The sequence below is a fragment of the Arachis hypogaea genome, chromosome 5 (genome assembly GCF_003086295.3).
Source record: "Arachis hypogaea cultivar Tifrunner chromosome 5, arahy.Tifrunner.gnm2.J5K5, whole genome shotgun sequence".
NCBI lineage: Eukaryota > Viridiplantae > Streptophyta > Magnoliopsida > Fabales > Fabaceae > Arachis > Arachis hypogaea.
The window spans coordinates 107,201,322-107,221,137 of record NC_092040.1 but is presented as its reverse complement, the minus strand read 5'-3'; the positions used below and the strand labels follow the sequence as shown (position 1 = coordinate 107,221,137).

The following is a 19,816-nucleotide window of genomic DNA, read 5'->3' as shown; positions in this document are numbered from 1 at the left end:
CCATGTTGTTGGCTATTTGGATCTTTTCTCCTAGCTGTGAAGCTTGATTTCTTGAGACCAAATTTTGACACCAATTGAAGGTTTGTAAATGGCCTAGAGAAAGGGGGTTGAATCTGTGGCCTCCTTTTTGAATTCCTTTTGCTTTTTACTTTTGACTAGAATAGGAACTTAGTTGCTGTTACATCTGTCAAGTTAGAATTACAAGAGACAATTTTATTTTGTCTCTTCATGATTCGATTAGGAACAAAACAACTCTTTTACCTTTGGATAGCTATGACTTCTGAGAAATATACAATACAAGAGACAATTTTATTTTTTCTCATATCAAAGTAAAACAGAAAAAGAGTAGAGAAGAGAGAATCACACATCCATGTATCCTGATTCAGTCACCATGTGCAATGTGACCTACATCCAACTTCTCCACAACAGTGGAGGAATTTTCACTATCTTTTACAATGTTTACAAATACTAATTTTTCTAGAATTCAACCGAATCCTATCTGGGACAAACTTAGCTTCTATTCAAGCTAGATTTGGCTAAGTTCAATCCCTAAACTTTTAACCACTAAGTGCACATCCAACTTAACAAGGGAATTATCTCAAGATTATGTGTACAAAATAGAAAAACATACAAAAAAAAATTTGACATAATTTTCTGGCTTTTTCTTATAACTCTCTTTACCTTTTCTCTCAATAGCTTTTACTGATTCTTTACTTAATGCTCTTTTATATTAAAAAGAAACAAAAAAAGATGAACAATGAAGAACAGAAAATTTAATGTAAACTCATGAAGGAGAAGAAATGTTAGTTTAAAAGCTATAAAAACCCAAACTTGTGTGCTCACTGCTTACTTCAATTTCTGCCCATCTGCCCCTTTAATAGAGGAGTAAAGCTTTCAAATCTTGAATTTGGCTTTTAAATCTTGACTTTGGCTTGAAAGTTGACTTCTTTTTCCCCAAATACATCAGCAGCAATGCAGATAAGAGATAGGACAGTAGCAGCGAATAAAGCAAATATGCATTCTTATTTAACTGCTTCTCTTTCTTCCTTTTTCAAATTTCTTCAAGGATTTGAGTCATTTATCAATGCTTTGACTCCAAGTCTAATTCTTGACCCTTAATTTGTAGTAGAGTTTCATAATCTCTATTTTCTTCTGGTTTTTTATTTTGTGCATGAAAGAATAAAGCATCTTCAATGAGCAACAAATGTAGTACAAAGAAGGAAATAATTTTTCGATTCACCCTCAAATTTGGTCTTTTCTTTTGAGCCCTAGCTTCTAACTTTCTTTTTCTTTTCTCTTTTGTTTTTTAATTTTGGTAATCTGATTTTTTTTATTTGAACCCTAATCAGACTTTCTTTTTTCTTGCTTTTTTTTTTGAACTTCTTCACATAGGTTAGAGAAGAGAGAAGAGAAAGAATAGGTTCCGTCACTTTGACTTTACTTCAGAGAAAAATGAATTGCTTCTTTTCATCTAAGTTAGTGATTAGCAACTATTTCTTGGATCATTAGTAAGTGAATGAGCTGAATACTTTGATCATGAATCTAAAACATCATTAGGTCTTATCAGCTTGTTATTGGGTCTATTTTAATTTCTATAATTTTCTGCACAATAACATATTGGCTTATTGCTAAATAAGGAATTGAATCAAGCAGAGCCCTTTTAACTCAGTAGTAGAGTAGCGCCATGGTAAGGCGTAAGTCATCGGTTCAAATCTGATAAGGGACTTTGAGTCCGATCCTTTTTATTCTCATAAAACAAAATTTCAGCAGTAGTATTGATTTTTTGTAGTTTTCATATTTAAAGGCAGAATAGAAATATTGTTATCGTTCTTTTTTCGAAAAAAAAAAACTAAAAGTCTAATTTCAGTAGAAAATAGAATTTTAAATTGTAATAAATTATTGTTACTCAATTACACACATAATTAAATTTTTAATCTAAAAAAATAAAATTTAGTCATCATCAAATAATTGTTCTTATTTCTTTAAACTCAATATAGCTGATATAACAAATATAGTCATCGATTTTAGAATGTGTATATATAAAAAGTTTATCATGTATTTTGTTTTATGCTATGCAAAATGTAGGTTCGTTTGATCACAAAGTTGCTACATATCAATTTTATTTTACCACTTTTAGCGAGTTTCTCATTTTTCTTACAGGTAATACTAGGACTAGGGCGATAAAAAATAATCTACCTAAATAGTTTAAGTTTATTTTATTTAGTATTTATTTATTATAAATTATATTAAATAAAACTAAAAATAATAAATTTGATATTTTTTATTAATATTTTATAGTTATTCAATATTTCTGTTTTTTTAAGAGAATCTATTTTTATCAATAAATATTAGGACACTAATCTTTTTTAATTTATTAATATTAACTAATATTTTGAGCTATCACTTTATTTTTTATATTATTATAATTTATAATTTAAAATTTAATTTTTAATATTTAAAATTTATTAAATATTAATAAAAATAATAAATTTTATTAGTCATAGCTGTATTATTCATTTCTTCTATACTAGCTAGTGTGACTTATAAGTTATAAATGATCAGTATCTTCAAGTTTCTCAACCTATTAGGAAAGTAGTATATCTAAATTCTGAAACCAACCTCTTCACTTACGTGTGGACTGTGGAGTAACCAGTAAGATTAAGTAAGTAAAAAATGACAAATAAAAAAAATAAACGAAAGGAAAGCAATCAGTTGCCTGGATCAAGGCAGTGAAAATTGAATGTGGTAGGTCTCTCTGGCTTGTACGGCAATTGAAGAGGACATTAAATGGGAACCTGGTGTTATGCTGATACTCTGTTCATCAATATGAATAACTTGCGATAGTCCTAACTCCCACACTAATTAATAGCCTTTGACTCTCAAAATTTGTAAAAGCGTCATTTTGCAACTAATTTTGACAGTATTGTATGTAGACATGGCGTGGTCACTAGTAATTTGTGACACGTGCCTAAATTAAAAGACAAATGTGACATGTTGTAATATTAGTTTTTTCTCATGTTTAAGTCTGCTGTTAATATGATGTGATATAAAAATGTTGTTAGTTTTGTAATTACTAATTACATTAACGGTAATTTTTTTTTGCCATAACATTAACAGTAGTTAATTCATGTGAGATGAAATTGGGCCTAGTTTTGTTATAATTTTCTAATGTTTAGAATGATTAGAGAAAACTACTGAGGCTCAATTTTGCTATGACAATGAAACATTAAAATAAAGAAACATGACAAGTTTATTAACCAACTAAACATTAGCGAACTTAAAAATATAATTTAAAAAAATTAATCTAAAATTTAAAAGAAAAAACAAGTTTAGACTTTTGCTTTTAAATAAAAAACATATAAATACATCCCCAAAAAAATATTTTGTAACATTAATTATTGTACAATAAAAAAATTAGTGTATTAAAAAATTTATATACATATTTATTTTAATTTTAAAATATAAAATACTTAAATTATAAATAACTACAAAATATTATTATGCACTCCTCCATCATTTAGTATAATAATATAATAATAATGATGATTCCTAAACCCAAATTAAATTCTTATCATACTAAAAATTTAAATAATTCAATTTAACTGATTAAAACTTTTTTAGTCTATTTATTTTAATAAAAACATCATAAAATAATACATAGATATTAAATCAACGAGATACTACAAGATAGTAGAACGAAAAAAAAAAAATAAAACACATAAAATATTATATCCTCTAGCAGTTTATAATAGTATTAAGTTTTTACATAAATATCTACACATTATAAGAATTTATGATAATAATCAATTTTCACATACATTTTTATATTATATAGCGATTTATGTATAAATTTTAAAACATCTACACCCTATAACATATTATTGATACTTTTTAAAATTTATATAATTATATAATTCACGTATTTCGTTTTCTGTATACTAATCAGTTAAATCCTAAAATAGTTCATAAATATTGGCGTTGTGCATTAAAAGCATTTTTGATATTCTAATTGCGTTAATTACGTCCCTGAGATCGACAAAAGTGTACTACATTAGTCTTTGACCCATTTTCTATTAATAATATAATGACGTGGATTGTTAGTGACATGTGTCACTCTATGGTTAGTCCTTGACCCATTTTTTATTAATATCTATATATCATTTTACAATATTTTTAAAAAATAAATAGATTAAAAAAATAAATTAAATTGAATTAGTTAAATTTTCGGTATGATAAGAATTTAATTTAGGTTTAGGAACCATCATTATTATTATATTCTTATACTAAATGGCAGAGGAATATATAATAATATTTTGTAATTATTTTTATAATTTAAGTATTTTATATTTTAAAATTAAAATAAATATGTATATAAATTTTTTAATACATTAAAATTTTATATTGCACAATAATTAATGTTACAAAAAATTTTTTGGGTATGTATTTATATGTTTTTTTTATTTAAAAGCAAAAGTCTAAACTTGCCTTTTTTTTTAATTTTAGATTAATTTTCTTAAATTATATTTTTAAGTTTATTAATGTTTAATCCGTTAATAAACTTGTCATGTTTCTTTATTCCAATATTTCACTACCATAGCAAATTGAGTCTACTAATTTTTCCTAATCATTCTAAAAATTAAAAAATTTCAACAAAATTACGCTCAACTTCATCTCACGTGAATTAACTACCGTTAATGTTATGGCAAAAAAAAAAAAAAGCTACCGTTAATGTAATTAGTAATTAGATAAGCTAACAACATTTTTATATCACATCATATTAGCAGCAGACTTAAACATAAGAGGAGACCTAGTCACTAAAAAAAAAAACATGAAAGGAGACCAATACTACAACATGTCACATTTGTCTCCCAATTCACACATGTGTCACAAGCTGCTAGTAACCACATCATGTCTACACATATAGAAAGCTCAACACCTTCTACACTAGAGATTTCGCCTTATAATAAAATATGTGTTATGCTTTGTTATCTTTGTTAATATGAATTTTACATTATTATGAGACTTTTTTATTTTTCAAACAGTACAAAACATTACCACGTTTTGTTTGTGAAAAATAATATTTTATTTTCTAAATCACAAAACGGCAATCACGTTTTGTTTAAATTTTTTTTTCAAAATTTTGCAACACAAAAATGGCATTGCCGTCATGCCGTGTTTTTTTTTTAATTTTTAAGTAAAAAATGAAAACATAATTTTTGTAATTATTATTATTATTATTTATATTATTATTAGTACTATTACAAATTATTATTATTATTATTATTATTATCATTATTTTATTATTATTGTTATTATGAGGTAGTAATAGTAGTAGGATAATATTTAGATTTATTTTGTTTTATTATTGGAGCAATCTCTGCTATTGTTGCTGACAGTAAAATTGTTGTTGGAATAGAGTTTAATTTTAAAGAAGCTATTATTGCGGCAATTAAAGAGTATACTATTTGGAGAGAAATCGATTATAAGATATATGAATCAAAACTAACAATATTTTATGCTAAATGTGTACAATACAGAATAAATTGTGATTGACTTATCAGAATTAATCTTATAAAAAAATAATATTATTAAATGATAAAAAAGTACATTATGATAGTCATACATGTATAAGAAATACCATCTCTCAAAATCATACTAAAACTAAACTATGGTATAACTGTAGAAGCGACAAAACTATTGATGATGATAATGATGATAATAATAATAATATTATGTTTTAATTTTTTAATAAAAAAATTAAAAGAATCAACACTGCAATTATGTTTTATGGATTTTTTATTTAAATAAATGTAAAAAATATTTTATACACTATATAAGATAATACGCGTGACACATGTATATCTTATTTATAATGTAAACGAGATACGTGTAAATTTTGTAAATTATAATGTTTACAGTGTAAATGAGAAACAGTAAGACAAATTTTTAACTCATGTTTGACATCTATGGAAGAATCATGGCGAAACAAGTGATGAAGTTTTCTGTCGAGATTGGTGATGTTGGTAGTAATGGATCCATCCACTCAATTTTTGTGCAGGATGACTCACCTCTCACACCACTATCGATTCATGTTGCTAGTGCAGTGGAATATTCTATGATTTTTTAGAATTTTCTAAAATTTTTTAAAATATTTTAAAATTATCTGAAACTATTTTAAATATTTTAGAATATTAAAAAATTATTAAAATTTATTATTTTTAATTATTATTTAATTATTAATTTAATTTTTTAATTTATTAATTTAATTATATATTTTATATATTTTTTAATATTAATAATTAAAATAATAAATTTTAGTAATTTTCTAATATTTTTAAAAATATTATATAAATACCGTTAAATATAATTTTTTAAAATATATCATGACACTTAACCGTGTATATACTTAAAGTTTTGGTCTTTTGGATATGTACATTATTTTATCGTTATTCGTATGTAAATGATATTAAATTAAATGATATAAAAATGATATATATACATGAATAAGTTCTGCTCTTGGTCTGATTGTAGAGACTGCAGTAAATGCGCCAATTTCCTTGAACGCTGCAGAAAATAAATTTTAGTTATTTCAAATAGTACATTTTGAAAGTCAAGTTTGCAGATATAATAATTTGGGGTACGGTGATTTGAAGCCATTGCATTTTTCACTGTTGTTCTTGATAGAGTGTAAAAATACTTACAGCGCCTATTTAGTTTTTATTTTCTATGAATTATTAATTTATTTGACACCACATATATTTTTCAAAGATTAAAATAATATCAAATATGTTCAAGGGATGAGAATACTTGTGCAAGAGATTTGTTTGAAGAAAATCCTAAGAACTCTTGAGTTGATATAGCAGTTTAGACTTTGAAAAATTGGTGATGAGAATATTATTGGTAAGAGATTCTAATACTTAAATTAAAAGAATTTATTAGATAAAATATAGATAATTTAAGATGTATAAATTATAAAATTATATACGAGACTAATGATTTTTTTATTTATATTGTATTGCCACTCATAAGAGGTGGCTGACTTATTTTTTTGATATGTGATAGAGTGGAGCTCAGAAATAATAAAAGAGAAGAAAAAAATGTGAAATATATTTATGTTTAATTGAAGAAATTTATAAGTAATTAGTAAGTAAAGAGCATATATGAGAGTCATAAACAGAAATAGAAAAATAAAAAGGAATAATACCACAATGATGTAAAAGGGTATAGTAATTCGTCAATTATTCTAAACATAAACAGTACTTAAAGAATTAGAAAAGAACAATAGATGAGAAAGGGAACAGAGGGAAAAAAAATAAGGGAGCAGAGAAAAAGAAAAAAGGAACAGCACAAGGGGAAGACAAATATACTAGCAATCACTGAAGATCATAACCAACCAGTCTCTTGCTATTATTCTCTCTCTAGTGTTCTTTTTTAGGCCCGTATTATGCTGATTGAGTGCCAACCGTCCTTCTATTGTAACAATATTTCTTTCTGAGATTGTAAGTTTTCAATTACGGGCTCTTCCTCATTCATGTGCCTAACATTATTTTTCTCATCAAGAGCAACCTTGTCCTCAAGGTTGAATTCGGAAAAGAGCTTGAGGAATTGATCAACATCTTTCCAACTCGTTTCTATGACAGTGTCATGTCCCCATTGAATTTGCCACTATAAAACTTCCTTGTCACCATGCAAGATGGAGCGTTGGGATAAAATCCAAAAAGGCTCCAGAATTGGTCCAAACTCAGTTGTAGTTAAAGGCAGTGGTAGATACTGGATTCTTGGTTACCACAAAATTTTTTGAGTGTCGATATATGAAATACATTATGGATACGGAATTTTGGCAGTAATTCTAATTGATAAGCTACCTTACTGAGTTTTCTTCCAATTCTAAAATGGCTAAAATAATGCGACCCAAGCTTCTGATGCTTCCGCAATGCCACCGAATGTTGGCGACATGGCTGCGATTTGGCTAGCACTAAATCGCCCTCCTAAAATTCTAAGTGGCATCGATGTCTATCTGCAAAATGTTTCATGAATTTTTGGGATCTGCCAAGATTGAGTTTAAGCTGATCAAGCAATTTATCTCTAGCTAATAGTAGTTTCTGCAAGGATGGCTCATCCTCATGAGAGAGTTCGTATCTAACAAGAAAAGGGGGTCTCAACCACAGAGTGATTTGAATGGAGTCATTTTGATGATGCTATGCCATGAGGGATTATACCAAAATTTAGTTAGGGAAGTAACTCTAGCTACTTCTTAGGATTGTCAAAACAGAAACACATCAAGTACATCTCTAGAGTTCGATTGCATATTTCACTCTGGCCATCCGTCTGAGAATGGTAAGCCGAACTCATATCTAAGTGAGTGCCCTGTAACTTGAAGAGATGTTGCCAAAATTTGCTAACAAAAATTATATGTCTCTTGGCAATAATTGATTTTGGAAATTCATGCAATTTCACCACATTAAGAATAAAAGATTCAGCCACTGATTTACTAGTAAAATTCGATTTTAGTGGACTGAAATGAGTATATTTGGTTAAGCGATCAATGACGACCATGATCACAGAAAAACCACATGAAGCGGGCAAAAAGACAATAAAATCCATGGAGATATCCTCCCACACCTGCAAAGGAATAGGCAATGGTTTGAGCAGCACTGCTGGTGCTTTAGCCTCATGTTTAGCTTGTTGTCAAGTGCAGCAAGTGAGAACATAATGTCTAATATCCATTTGCATATTAGGACAATAAAATTGATCACAAATTCGTTCTACTATTTTTGCAATTTCCATATGGCCTCCCACCACACTATCATGATATTCATGAAGAATGAGCTTGATCAAGTGGTTATTTGGCGGAATAACCAAACGGTTCTTCCACAATAGTAACCCATTGTGACAAGTATAATTGGAATCCTCAGTAGAATTAGAAGCACATTTTGCATCAACTCAGAAAGAACAGCATCCCTTTCAATTGCAACTCAAAGGTGCTACAAGAAGTCAACATGGACCAAGCACCAGAAAAACTTCTTGATAAGCTCAGTACCGGCCTTGTAATGAATTTCAAAATCGTAACCAAAGAGGTCTTGAAGCCATTTATGTTGTTCAGGTGTGTGCAAATTCTACTCCAAAAGAGATTTCAAACTCTTGTGATCAATTCGACTAATAAATTTTTTGCCCAAGAGATAGTGTCGAAACTTAGCAATTCCTTCCGTTATTGCATAAAACTCTCTAATATAGGCGGATTGCTTCTGCAAGGTAGGAGGAAGTTTCTTTGAGAAATAAGCTATAGGATGGCGTTGCTGAATCAGAATAGCACCAATACCCATACCTGATGCATCTGTCTATACTTCAAATAGAAGGTTAAAATTAGGTAGTGCTAGCACTGATTTAGTGAAAATCACTTGCTGTAATTGATGGAATGCCAATGTAGCTTGATTGTACCAAACAAAAGCGTCCATTTTCAACAAATCAGTACGAAGAGCAGCTAAGGTTGCATTACCTTTAATGAAGCAGCGATAATATCCCATGAAGCCTAAAAAGGTACGAAGCTGTCTAACACTACTAGGTTGAGGCCAATCTTGAATTGCTTGCACTTTGGCTGATTCCATGAGAACACCACCACCTATAATCGTGTGACCTAAATAATCCACCTCATTGGTTCCAAAAAGGCATTTAGAAAGCTTGGCGAAGAGAGTTTTCTGTTTTAGCAGCTTCAATGCCAATCCCAAATGCTCAAGATGAATATCAAAAGAATTGTTGTACACCAATATGTCGTCAAAGAACTCCAATAAAATTACGTAAGTATGGTTTGAAGACATCATTTATAAGGCTCGGAAAGTAGCAGGGGCGTTAGTGAGGCCAAAAGGCATTATCAGCCATTCGTACAAGCCATGATGAGTACAAAAAGCTGTTTTAAAATGGTCGTCAGGCTTAACTAAAATCTGATGGTAGCAGGATCGTAAATCTAACTTAGAAAAGACAGTGGCCTCAAACAATTCATCCAATAAATCATCAACAGTTGGGATAGAAAAACTGTCTTTAATAGTGACATTGTTCAATGCTCTATAATTAGTACAAAATCGCCATGTTACATCCTTTTTTTTACCAAGAGGACTGGTAATGAGAAGGGACTCTTGTTGGGTTGGATTATCCCCTCTTGTAACATGTCTTGTACCATCGATTCAATTTGTGATTTCAAGCTTTAGGGATACCGATAAGGACGAGCTTTCACAAATTTAGCCCCAGCCACTAATGGAATGCTATGATCCTGAGTGCACTCCGGAGGGAGACATGATGGCGTGGCAAAAATAGCGACGTATTTACACAACAAGGAAGCCAAAGCAAAGTTTAAGGAAACAGGAACTGGTAAACTGGGCTGTAAGGTATCATCTGGTGTTTGAAGTTCTAGAGTGAAGGCTTCGACAATTGCATGTGTAGAGACCAGCATTTGAATATGGTGGAATTGAATCTGAGAAGCTACAGAGTTCTTCTCGTCCCAAATCGTTACAAACTTTTTTTGGTGCAAAAAGCGCAAGAATGAGGCATCATAATCCACAATATGTGCTTTTAAGGTCATCAACTAAGTAGCCCCTATAACTAAATCACCACGTGCCACATGAAGGACATATACCTCAAGTATAGAGATGGTATAACCTGCCACATTGATGTCCAGATTAGCAATTTTTTCTTTTACTGTCAAAATTGTGAAATCACTAACAATCACCTTAATTGCCACAGCAGGCTCGATAGGTAGATTAAAAAACTTAGCAATGCGTGGTCGGATAAAACTATCAGAGCTACTACCGCCAATTAAGGCCTGCATTTCTAAGCTATTTATGAAAACTTTGACACGAATGGTAGATGATCCTGGAGTACCAAACATTGCATTACAGGACAAATGGTGGTCCAACACTTGACATTTCAAGGACTCAATTGTGCTATCCGGTAACACCAGCTCTACAAGGTCACAAACAGAGGCCATATTCTCGTCTCATTCTAATTGTAGCAACATGAATTGACGATTTGTACAGCGGTGGCTGGTAGAGAACTATTCGTCGCACCAGTAATAAAGACCTTTCTCCCATTTACTCTGAATCTCAGCAGGGGTCAACCTCTAAACTGGGTTTTGAGTGGTGGAGTGTGAGAGCATTGTGATGATGTCGGAAGTAATGCAGAAAGAGCATTGTAGTTGGGAAGGCGTAGGGATGGAGAAGAATTGGGAGTTGTGAATTGTGGTTTGTGAGCAGCAGGGCCATGTGGTTCTTGACAAAGAAGTCAATTTTTTTTCATAGAGTCTAGCTAAGGACACAACCCTCATTGAAGATGGAGGACATTGAGCTTTAATCTCCCTCTGTACCTCAGGTTTCAGTCCACTAACAAAACAATCTTGAAGTGCCTTAGGAGGATCAATGTGAGTACTATTTGCCAAAGCAACAAATTCTGAATAATACTCGCTTACCATGCCACCTTACTGCAGCTTAAATAAAAATTCTAGTGGTGACTCGAACAGTGACGGGCCAAATTCAAGCTCAATTGCCCATCTCACTTGGTTTTATGAGCAAAACTGAGCAAATATTAGGACATTTGAAATCAAGGGATGGTAACACCAGTCATATGAATCACAGCAATTTCAATTTGTTCATTTCGGGAACTAAAAAAAAATCAAAGTACTAGTCCGTTGAAAAAATTCACCCCAAAGCGTCAGTACTTGAAATTCACCCGACGAGGTTGCAGAGACGAACGATACTGTAGAACAATGCCTGAGTTCGAACCATGGGAGAGCTCAGGTATTTCAGATTGATGCCTGTACTGGTCCTGAAGGAGCTGCGTAAGAGAATCTTGGATGGCGTCGATTTTGAGATTAGTGGCTTCGGAAGCACAGGCGCGTTCAGACCTGTTGTCCTCCGTGATGGATTCGAACATCTGGAATAGCTTTTTAATGTCGGCCTTCATGCCTTTCATCCGCGTGTTGTCAACTACGGCCATAGTGATGAAAGCATCAATTGATAGGGTGGAGCTCAGAGATAATAAGAAGAGGAAGAAATGTGATATGCATTTATATTTAATTGAAAAATTTACAAATAATTAGTAAGTAAAGAGCATATATGAGAGTTATAAGTAGAAATGGAGAAATAAAAAAGAATAGTGCCGCAGAATGATACAAAAAGGTATAGTAATTCCTCAATTACTCCAAACATAAACAGTACGTGAAGAATTGAAAAAGAACAATAGATGAGAAAGCAAATAGAGGAAAAAAGAATAAGGGAGCAGAGAAGAAAGGAAAAGAAACAACATAATAGGAAGAAAAATGTACAAGCAATCACTGAGGATCATAACCAACTAGCCTCTTGTTATTAATTCTCTCTCTAGTTCTCCTTCTTGGACCTGTATCATGTTGATTGAGTGCCAATTGTCCTTCTGTTGTAACAATATTTCCTTCTGAGGTTGCAGGTTTTTAATTACGTACTTTTCCTCATTTATGTGCCTAACAATATGATTATATTTTAAGTTTTTAAAGACATTATGTAAGCTAAGATGAAATTCAAATATGAAAATAATATTGTTTAAGCTTGACTTCATTAAGATTATTACTTTAGGTTCTCACATTGTGTGTGACTTAAGCCATGAGTTAAGTAACTTTCGTGTTTCAAGCTATGTAACCGCCAAGATCCTACCCAATGAGAATGTCCAAAACAGTATTAGATACTGAGATTTTATATTTTATAAGTTTTGATTTTTTATTACGAGATATAGAGGCCACGTGATGGACTTTGGTGGATAATATTTGTAATGCATACAATTTTTTTTAATCAAATGAGTTAAATTTTTTTTCTTAATCTTACACCATCCTGTCAATAAATTATAATGCAAATGACATAATTTTTCTATTCTTATCTAAAGATTTCGGGTTCAAGTCAGACTTCTAACTTTGAAACAAAAAATCATAGCTATCCTAAACCCAAAAGTCTAAATCTTAAAAATAAATTTTAAAAATAAAATAAAAAAAACTATGACAATATGTAAAAATGCAACAAACAAGGAATCATTTCTATCATCTTGTTGGTAGTTTGCTCTCTCTCTCTTCCACACGTTGCTTTATTTTTTATTTTTATCTTTTTTAATGATTAAAATTCATAAATAAATAAATAAATAAATAATATTTTTATTTTTTATATGGGTGTCAATGATGTTTAATGTAAGAATAATATGTTTTTAAATAAAAGGGTAAAGTACTAAATTGGTCTCTTATGTTTGGACGTAATTTTATTTTGGTCTTTAAAGTTTAAAATGTCCTATTTGAATCTAAAAAAAATTTCATTTAACTTCAATATAGTTCCACCGTGAGGTCAAAGAAAATAATTAATGAAATATCCTACATGACTGCAGTACAAGAACAATGTCGATAATCTAAAGAACAAGTATAAGGTACAAAATCAACCGTTAATGCATCAATACATTTATTTATCATTCTTCTTATAATTTAAATGAAATATTTTCTATAGAACTAAAGAGAATAATAAATAAATGTATTGATATATCTACAGTTGATTTTTTGCCTCTGGAGCTTGTACTTATTCTCCAGATTATCGACCTTATTTTTGTACTGCTGTTATATAGGATATTCCATTAATTATTTAATTTTGACTTCAGGGTAGGACTATGTTGAAGCTAAATAAAATTTTTTTGGATTCAAATAGGACACTTTAAATTTTTAAGACAAAAACAAAATTACATTCAAATATAGAAGACCAATTTAATACTTTACCCTAAATAAAAATAAATACAAATAAATAAACAAATAATAGATAAGTATATTTAACTTTTCATTTCTTTAACATATACTTACACACTCTTCACACACTTATTAATTTTTTTTTCCTTGACTGCAGTCAACAGAAGTTAAACCGAAGACTTTTAAGGTGGAGATTGGAGAAAGAGAAATATGACATGTGAGTTAAAGGTCATTCGTTACTACACACACGTTTAAGGATCCTATTTATTACTTGCTTATCATCAAAATTTAAATTTGAATATAATATATTAAGAGACAATATATTTAACTACTTAATCAAAGCCTCAATTGCCACTTGTATTCATTTTGGATTTTTTTTTTGGGTCATTCCTTATTACACTTTGAACATGGACTGTCTCAATCAACCAAAAACCTCTCAAAAATTAAAAAAAAAAAGTAAAATAGTAGCCTTTAAATGTCAGGAGCCCAAGCAGAATTTTGTTCTATAAGCCTAAAATACCAAATCGGCCTCCTAATTAGGGATGGATTAGCTCGCTAGCTAATCTAGATCTAATGTGAAAAAACAACTTAGCCCGAAACTTCCTCCATGTTAACTGCAACTGCTATGAGAGATTCGGATCCGCGATACGAATACGAAGAGATTATGTCATTTAAATTATAATTTATTAGTTTTTATTTTGTTTTTTATTTTTTATTTTTTTATTTTTTTACCGAAGATAAGAAGACTCGAATCCGTAATTTTTTAAATAAGTATAAAAAGATTATGTCATTTGAATTATAATTTATTAGTTTTTTTATATTATTATTATTTAATAAATATAAAATAAAATTGATTTATTTATTTGTCTTATCAATTTAAAATTATTTTTTTAATAATAAAATATTATTTTTAAAAATCAAATCAATCCAAACTACAATAAATTATATAATTTAGATCGGATTATTTTTTAAAACCGATTTAAAATGCACTGCAAGTACTCCTAAAACTATCATTCCACCCAAAAAATAACAAAACAAAAAATAAATTAAGTGTTTATGTGTTAAGGTAAATTACTGAATTACTGAATTAGCTCAGACCGAGTTCCTTACAGAGGAAACTGGAAATCAAAGCTAAGCTGGAGTTGAGGTCCCTCTCCATTTCAGTGATTCATTGTTCTTCTCACTTCCACAAACAATTCACCCCCCTCTCTTGCATTCATGCATTTCCCACTCTTCCATAACCGCCATCCTTCAATACGACACCGTTTCAATCTAGGGTTTTCCTGAACCCCCTTTTTCCCCTCCCTTCGCAATGGCCGTTAGGGGCGTCAATTTCCAGTGGTTCGTCTCAATCCTTCTTTCTTCATTCTCCTGTCTCTTACTTAAACCCACAATTTTCATATGCAACTCACTCTCTTCTTTGCAGGTACGATGGGTTCTTCCTATCCATGCTCGCCACCAGCGTGTATCCTTTCAAAAACTCGAATCATTATGCTGATTTCCAGTAATTAATCTTTGATTGATTGGTTCCACATTCATAATTGACGAGGAAAAAAATTAGAGAAAATTGAGCTAGAAGAGTTTTATCAGTCAAACCAGATTGATTAGGTGCAAATGTCCAATGGATATGCATATTAGATTCTGATGAATTATTTAGTAAAAAAAAAATGCTATAAGGAAAAAATAAAGAATATAAAAGATCTTATGTTTCTGCAACGAATAGTTACTGTGCAAGTGTATTTGTATTCTTTGACCATTTTTGACTTGTAGAGTTGTTGTGGCAATCAGTTGGAAGCGCTACCAATCTTGTAGCTACCCTTTGCATCTATGGATTATGGTGGGTTCCTTATATTAATAGTGCTGGAATTTTACTTCTCTGATAAGAGAAGTTGTCGAGTGATTTATGCTTATTTGCTCTTTTGGTTTCTTTGAATGGTTCAGATTGATTACACTGCTGTGTTTACTTTCCGGCTTTTGATGTTTGTTGACAATGGACTTGCTTCTGGAATGGGTTTGTAAGGCCTCCCAAACTCTCAACTTTTGATGTTATTGTTTTTTAGAATTCTCCTTCCAATTTGAATAAAGAGAATTTGCATTGGCTGATCCCTTGGTGAAATTAAAGTAGGATGAATTGCTGTATACTTCTCTAGTTGGAAATACTTGCCTTATCTGGAGAATTTGTTTTTCCACAACTAATTGTCCATTCAGACAATTTAGATATTAGTAATTAGTTTCTTTTCTTTTTAATTATACCCCTATTATTAAACACAAGGTAGAGTAGTGGGAAGAAATAAATTTAGAAGAGGAGTTTAGTCATAAAGTTAATTTCGTGTAAATATACCTTAGTTACTCCATAGTTGATGTTTGTTAAGTCATTCCTCAATCCATTTCATCAACTAAAGCTGGATATTTATACTCCAGTCTGAGGTAGTCCTCATCTTGGAATGACTGAAATCCTGCATTTTATAACTATGGATCATGTACAGACAATAATATTGGTACCAATAAATATCATGTTGGTGGAATCAATCTACATGGAACTGATTTAACTATTTCTAGTATGGATTACAATTAGTTTTGAAATTAAAGTTGTGGGCAGCATATTCATTTTTATACCAACAAAGAACAGCAATTCTTTGCCTGGATGTATGACTTAGGTAATACTGTTACTATTGTGCAGAAGGCAGGATAATTTCTTGAAATTTTGTGGTTCTTAACTTCTTTTATCCTGTGGTTTTACAGAAAAGGTTATCTTCATATCTGAAATTGTGGACAATGAATTTTCTGGGTCCATGTCACTAAATTTTACGTTACTACAATCACTGAAATGCAGTAGTACCTTAATGTTTTGATATGTTAATTCCCAGTGCTAATTCACTTGCTCTTTTATTTTACCCATCTTTGTTTTAGAGATTTTGGGTGGCAGCAGAGATATGCTCGTTTCTGTGGAAGAGTGGTTGTTCTTTCAATCCTTGCATTGCTTCTCTATCCATTTCTTTGGGTTTGGACTATAATTGGTTCTCTGTGGTTCATCAGTTCCAAGACTTGTGTATGTGCTTGCTTTCATTTACTCCTCACTCCTCAATGATACTTTATAAACAAGTGTATGATGCATGACGCAACTAATTACCTGCAGTTGAATGGAGATGGTAAAAAATATGGCTTTCTCATCTGGTTACTTTTTAGCTACTGTGGACTCATTTGTATTGCTTGCATGTCAATGGGGAAGGTTAGTACTACATTGTTTTTACCCATTTTTCTGTGACTTGTTTCCACTTTCTATTATCAAAGTTCCTTTTTCCTCTGCATGTTGTGCTGTTCTTGTTTCTGCAACACAGAATACTGTTAATTTTTTCTTAGGTCTTTGTGTCTGTTCTCATTTTTGAATGTTGAATGCTTGGTAGTGGTTGACACGAAGACAAGCACATCTATTACGTGCCCAACAGGGTATTCCTATATCTGAATATGGGGTAAGTGCTATCTTTAATGTGGACCATGTTATTCAATACTTATTTGGTATTATTATCCTGTTATATTTGGCTTCATAGGGGTATTTCTCAATGGCATCTGGAATGATGTGGAAAGAAATCCTCTTCCTACTGCCTTCCCCACCTTGCTGACAAAATTGGACCATAAAAGATTCTCTTATATTCATATTTATCAACTAATATTTGTTGATTTCAGTAATAATTGATGGGATGGCTCGTTGGGGATACCATGTATAAATTGTAATCCTACAATTCTCCTTGTCCTAATTATATTATGATGAGTTTGTTTGTGATGCTTTGATGTCATTTTTTCTTTTACATTAATTATGATTCTCATTATACAAATTATATTAAATTATATTTTTAAATATTAAATTGATCAATTTTGATTTAAACGGTTTGACCATTGACCCACCGGGCCATCGGTTGAATCACTGACTTAGTTACCAAATCGATTTTGATATCTATTGGTAGAAGATCCAATAAAGGCAGTACAAAAGACTGGAGGCAAAACCACATACAGATTATATGTTAATGATGTTAGTGGTTTGACGTTTGATAAAAAATAGTTGAATATGAATACCTATTTGGTTCTCTGTAGTTTGACAGTGTTGATAAAAATAGCTATTTTCCTTTTGTTAGGTTCTAGTTGAAATGATCCGAGTGCCTGATTGGGCATTTGAAGCTGCAGGTCAAGAATCAAGGGGCATGAACCAAGATGCTGCTGCATATCATCCTGGACTTTACCTAACTCCAGCTCAGGTTATTCTATTCTTTTGCAAGCAGATAGCAGAGTAAACGTTATTTCCTATGTGATAATTAAAAATATATTGTTTGGCTTCTGTCATGACGCATGAAACTATTTGTATCAGTATCTTGTGTTTTGGACGGTATATTGATTATGTTTATATGAGAAATATATTGTATTTTTATATTTCTGATTTAATTTCCTTTTTTATTTTATTAATTAAAAAATAAAAAAAAATGTGCAGTTTCATATATAACATCTTATTTAAATATCTTATGTATGTTTATATCTCTCTACCATAGTTTACTAATAGTTGACTTTCGTGTCCGAGTTGAATGTAGCGAGAAGCAGTCAAAGCTTTAATTCAGGAACTCCCAAGGTTCAGCCTAAAGGCTGTTCCAACTGACTGCAGTGAATGCCTCATCTGCTTAGAAGAGTTCCGTGAAGGCAATGAGGTATATAATAGATCAGGCCTTATGCTGTGTGCTTGAAAAGCATGCTTTTAACTAACTACTTGAATGATTGATAAAACTTCTCATCCCATCTGAATATATGGGACTCTATTTAGCGATAATAACAAAATATTGTTCTAAAATAATACATGTTCCATCAATCACATTACGTTAAATGATTTATGTGTATACTCTTTCTTCTGCTGTGTCTATCTTCACAAATTACTGCAGCTCTATACTTCAACGAAGTTCTGATACAGTATATGTCATTAAGAGCAATTGAAAACTGTTTTCTTACCTAATGTGCAGGTTCGTGGTCTTCCTTGCGCTCACAATTTTCATGTTGAATGCATCGACGAATGGCTTCAGCTGAATGTGAAATGTCCTCAGTGTCGTTGCTCGGTTTTTCCAAATCTTGATCTTAGTGCTCTGTCCAATATTCGTTCTGAATATCAGCAGTCTTCTGAGAGTAGTGTTGGAACATCAACCAGATATGTGCAACTACAACCTTCTAGCCAGAGTTACCTGTTGAGATTACAAGGACTTGTCCACCCAGTGCATGTTGAAATTACAGGGCCAAATGGGGAGACAGACAACGCGTTAGAAAATGCCGAAAATGGTGTTGTACCTGGTACAACAAGAAATGTGTCTAACTTGTGACCAGGGCTCTGTTGAAATAAATGCATTACTGTTACTCTTTACAGAAAATTATACTTCTTTTTGAACTTTTATATTTCTAACCCATTCTAAGGAAGTTGAAGGACAGATATCCGTATCCAGCGATTGGCTGAAGCTTTTGGAATTGTCTACTAGAAATTTCCTGTTTTTGATCCATGAAAAATGGGATCAGTTTCCTTTTTCTGAGGAATCTTGCAGAAATAACACTTGATAGATGAAAGTACACCTTTTTCGCTTAGGAAAAAATAGGGTTGGACCTGCAGATGTGTGTATAGTGATCTAATAATTGTAAGAGTTGAAAATTCTCAAAGTTGTATGTTGCAGTTTATTTTTTCTATTTTCGAAACTATAAACCTTTGTTCCTTCTTACCTAGGGTAAGATCACTTTCCATTGTTTTGTATTTTTTTTAGCAATGGAAATTGATAGAAATAGAGAAGAAATGCTCCAATCTAATCAGTCAAAATTGATTGTTGTTTATCCAATGCATGTTAAGATCCACTGTCCACCATAATTATCAAAATCGAATTGACAATCACACCTAGGATTCAGTCATAATTAAATAAATATATTAAATTATAAAAAGAATTTTAAGTGTTTTGATATTTTGGTATTCTAATTATTTTAACAGTTGATTTTAATTATAATATATATATATATATATATATATATATATATATATATATATATTTAATCAACGGTTAAAATGATTGGAATTTAATA

At 30.9% G+C, this 19,816-nt stretch overlaps 2 protein-coding genes across 2 annotated transcripts; one reads left to right on the top strand and one right to left on the bottom strand.

Annotated features, from left to right (window-relative positions):
- Window positions 1-9,338: 9,338 nt before the first annotated feature.
- On the bottom strand, window positions 9,339-9,815 carry LOC112803957 (uncharacterized mitochondrial protein AtMg00860-like). Its single transcript, XM_025847403.1, has one exon. The coding sequence runs from the start codon at window positions 9,813-9,815 to the stop codon at window positions 9,339-9,341; it is 477 nt and encodes a 158-aa protein (XP_025703188.1).
- Window positions 9,816-14,705: 4,890 nt separating this feature from the next.
- On the top strand, window positions 14,706-19,448 carry LOC112802555 (E3 ubiquitin-protein ligase SIS3). Its single transcript, XM_025845819.3, has 10 exons — window positions 14,706-15,070; window positions 15,156-15,194; window positions 15,500-15,566; window positions 15,671-15,744; window positions 16,640-16,778; window positions 16,866-16,958; window positions 17,134-17,199; window positions 17,860-17,979; window positions 18,307-18,420; window positions 18,727-19,448. Exons 1-10 carry the CDS (start codon window positions 15,042-15,044, stop codon window positions 19,075-19,077), a joined length of 1,092 nt encoding a protein of 363 aa, XP_025701604.1. The 5' UTR covers window positions 14,706-15,041; the 3' UTR covers window positions 19,078-19,448.
- The last annotated feature ends 368 nt before the right edge of the window (window positions 19,449-19,816 follow it).

Excerpts from the sequence above, each read along its gene's own strand:
- LOC112803957 (XM_025847403.1), bottom strand. The coding sequence starts at position 9,815 with ATGTCTTCAAACCATACTTACGTAATTTTATTGGAGTTCTTTGACGAC.
- LOC112802555 (XM_025845819.3), top strand. The coding sequence starts at position 15,042 with ATGGCCGTTAGGGGCGTCAATTTCCAGTG. Across the intron at positions 17,980-18,306 it reads TTTACCTAACTCCAGCTCAG|CGAGAAGCAGTCAAAGCTTT; the intron begins GTTATTCTATTC and ends AGTTGAATGTAG. Across the intron at positions 18,421-18,726 it reads AGTTCCGTGAAGGCAATGAG|GTTCGTGGTCTTCCTTGCGC; the intron begins GTATATAATAGA and ends CCTAATGTGCAG.